Below are 3176 nucleotides of genomic sequence, written 5' to 3' on the forward strand. Positions count from 1 at the left end.
CTCATGTTCCTCATTTGTGTTAGAGTAAGTTTGGGTCATGTTATTTCAAATGTCCAAAATTGTTCTTGAATTTTTAGATTTGATGATTCTAAATAAAAAGGATAAATGAGGGCCCCAAAGGCCTATGGACAGGGATTGATCAACATTATTAAATGTTGCACATAAAACAGAATATAGGATGTCTAAATGCTGTAATGTTAAGGCCTTTATGCCCAATGCTTCATTTCAAGAAATAAAAAAGTAGACTCTAGAGTTTGTCTAGTGTCTATTTCATGTGCATTCCCTTCTTCAATCATCTAGCTGATGTGTTGGCAATATGGAACCAAGAAATAAAACGACTGTTTCAGAATTTTTACTCCTGGGATTTTCCCAAGACTCAGAGCATCAACCCATTCTATTTGGGCTCTTCCTGTCCATGTACCTGGTCACCGTGCTCGGGAATCTGCTCATCATCATGGCCGTCAGCTCTGACTCTCACCTCCACACCCCCATGTACTTCTTCCTCTCCAACTTGTCCTTTGCTGACATCTGCTTCATCTCCACCACCATCCCTAAGATGCTGGTGAACATCCAAACACAGAGCAAATCCATCACCTATGCAGGCTGCATCGCCCAGATGTATTTTTTCATGGTTTTTGGAGGTATGGACACTTTTCTCCTCACTGTGATGGCCTATGACCGGTTTGTAGCCATCTGTCACCCCTTGCACTACACAGTCATCATGAACCCGTGGCTCTGTGGCCTCCTGGTTCTTGTGTCCTGGTTCATCAGCTTGTCATACTCCCTGATCCAGAGTCTCTTAATGTTGCGGCTGTCCTTCTGCACCAACCGGGTAATTCCACACTTTTACTGTGAACTTGCTCAGGCCCTCATGCTTGCCTGCTCAGACACATTGGTCAATCACATCCTGCAATACATTGTGACTGGCCTTCTTGGCATTGTTCCCTTCTCAGGGATCCTTTTCTCCTATAGCCGAATTGCCTCCTCAATCCTGAGAATCCCATCAGCTAATGGGAAGTATAAGACATTTTCCACCTGTGCATCTCACTTGTCTGTGGTTTCTTTGTTCTATGGGACAGGGCTTGGTGTGTATCTCAGTTCTGATGCATCTTCCTGGAGGGGCATGATTGCCTCATTGATGTACACCGTGGTCACCCCAATGCTGAATCCCTTCATCTACAGCCTACGGAACAGGGACATCAAGAGGGCTTTACAAAAAGTTCTCAGGATAACACTCTATGTTCAGTGATGGGAACACTAGTCCTGGGTTTTTGAGCTGACAGTGGTAGCAGCAGGTGGCTGCTAAAGAAATCCTACCTCCTAATCACACTGAGTTATGCTTCTTACCCGTCCTCCATAAGTAAGTGACGTTGCCCAGAGCTGCCTTGCGAGTACTTTTTCTAGGTACTTCAACCTCTTATGTTGACTCCTCTGTTATCCTCAGTTCTACCCTCTGCGTCCCCTCCTTTCACTTTCCTATTACTGCACCTCACCTTGGATTTCCAGTCCTGGGGCCACTTATGCTACTACCAGTTCAGAACAGTTGCATGAGGATTATGAAAAGTAGTGCATTTTATCAATAACCATTGTTAGTTCTTATTAACTAAGCGCCTTTGGTGTGCTAGGCTGCAAGAGATGTCTGGAAAACAGCGCTGAAAGAAAAAAAAAAAACACAGAAAAAAATCTTTGCCCTAATAGAGCATAAGTTCAGGATCTCAGAGTTTCTGATCACATTATGTGTCCAAACAGAATATTCACTGATGGATTAATTATTTGGCTATTAGCAAGGTTGAACGTTTCTCCAAATGTTTATTGAGTGCACTTCCAAAATAAGCTATAAAAATATATCACTAAATGTAGAAAAACTTCTGGGTCCAGAGTATCAGAATTGACCAGGCTCTGATACATCATTTGGTTCAGTTGCCTTGTTGTGCAGGTGAATTTACCAAGGACCCAACACAAGAGAACACACAGTGATAAAATGTGTGTGAAAGGAAACATGTCTTTAAGGATGATGTCAATTACTGGATTACAATTCAGGAGAGTAAGGACAGAATCACAGAATCACTACTCTCTAGGTATGTGATTCTGGGCAGCTTCAGCCGAGGTAGAGTAGGTTAGGACCAGTGGATCTTCTGATAAATGTTTGTTTTCCTATCTTCTTCACCATAAAGCAATTGGATAATGTGTTAAGTCTTTGGATGGTGGTGTTTGCCAAGGCACTGCAACAGGAAAGGCAAACATAAACACAAAAATATCCGTCCTGATAAAGATGAGTCGCTGACCACTCCAGGATAGAAGGAGTCTGACAGAATCTACTTTCCATCAAGTGGAGTCTTCAAGGGATAGCACCATTTTGAAAAACTATTTATGGATTTCCAAAAGGGGGACCCACCTCCCCCTTAATTTCTTTTGGGCTTTGTGTCTAAAAACAGATTTCATCTAGAAACTGGGAAAAGAATCAGGATATTCGATTGTGGTAGCCGACATCTGATAATTGCAGACTTGCTTTTTATATTTTGGGTTATCTAAGTCAACTGATATTCTTGATGTCTGCTCATCTATGATCTGTTACCACCACCACAGGTCTCTGTGGCTCATGGATCCCAGTCACCATTCTGGATTTGTTGCTCAATCACCCATGGTTAAGACTACTGCCATTTAAGTTTAGAACTCAAGATATTTGTGAATGTAGTTTAGAACTTCTGTCCAGGTATGGAGGTTAGCTAACTGAACCATATTAAAACACTCAAGAATTACAAGTTTGGAACAAGAGTAGAAATTTTGGATATCAATTGATTAAGACTGCCTTAACATTCCCTGCAGCTTGACTAAAGTTAAAACATGTTTCTTCCTGACTGCAAGGGCCTGACCACCCCTTTGTCATCAATTTTACAACCCAGGATGTCTTCCTTAAAGACCTGGGAGCCATCCTTTTGAAATATAATCGTCAATAATGTTAGCACCTTTATCTCCCAACCTCTTTGCATAGGAGGGTAGGCACTTAAGTTCAATAAGCAGCAATTAGCAAACACAGATAGACTAGCCACATCGACCAACCTCCCCCCAATATCTTCCACCCCTTTTCCATAAGCTCACCCCAGCTTGTAAAATCCTCCTGTCTTTTGTTCTGTGGAGTTGAGTTCAATCTCTATCCCTTACTGTAATAGTCTTGA

At 42.1% G+C, this 3176-nt stretch overlaps 1 protein-coding gene across 1 annotated transcript; it reads left to right on the forward strand.

Annotated features, from left to right (window-relative positions):
- The first annotated feature begins 313 nt into the window (after positions 1-313).
- On the forward strand, positions 314-1249 carry LOC102965773 (olfactory receptor 7D4-like). The gene has a single exon (XM_007079386.2). The coding sequence runs from the start codon at positions 317-319 to the stop codon at positions 1247-1249; it is 933 nt and encodes a 310-aa protein (XP_007079448.2). The 5' UTR covers positions 314-316.
- Positions 1250-3176: the final 1927 nt, after the last annotated feature.

Source organism: Panthera tigris, chromosome A2 (assembly GCF_018350195.1).
Source record: "Panthera tigris isolate Pti1 chromosome A2, P.tigris_Pti1_mat1.1, whole genome shotgun sequence".
In the NCBI taxonomy this organism is placed as follows: domain Eukaryota; kingdom Metazoa; phylum Chordata; class Mammalia; order Carnivora; family Felidae; genus Panthera; species Panthera tigris.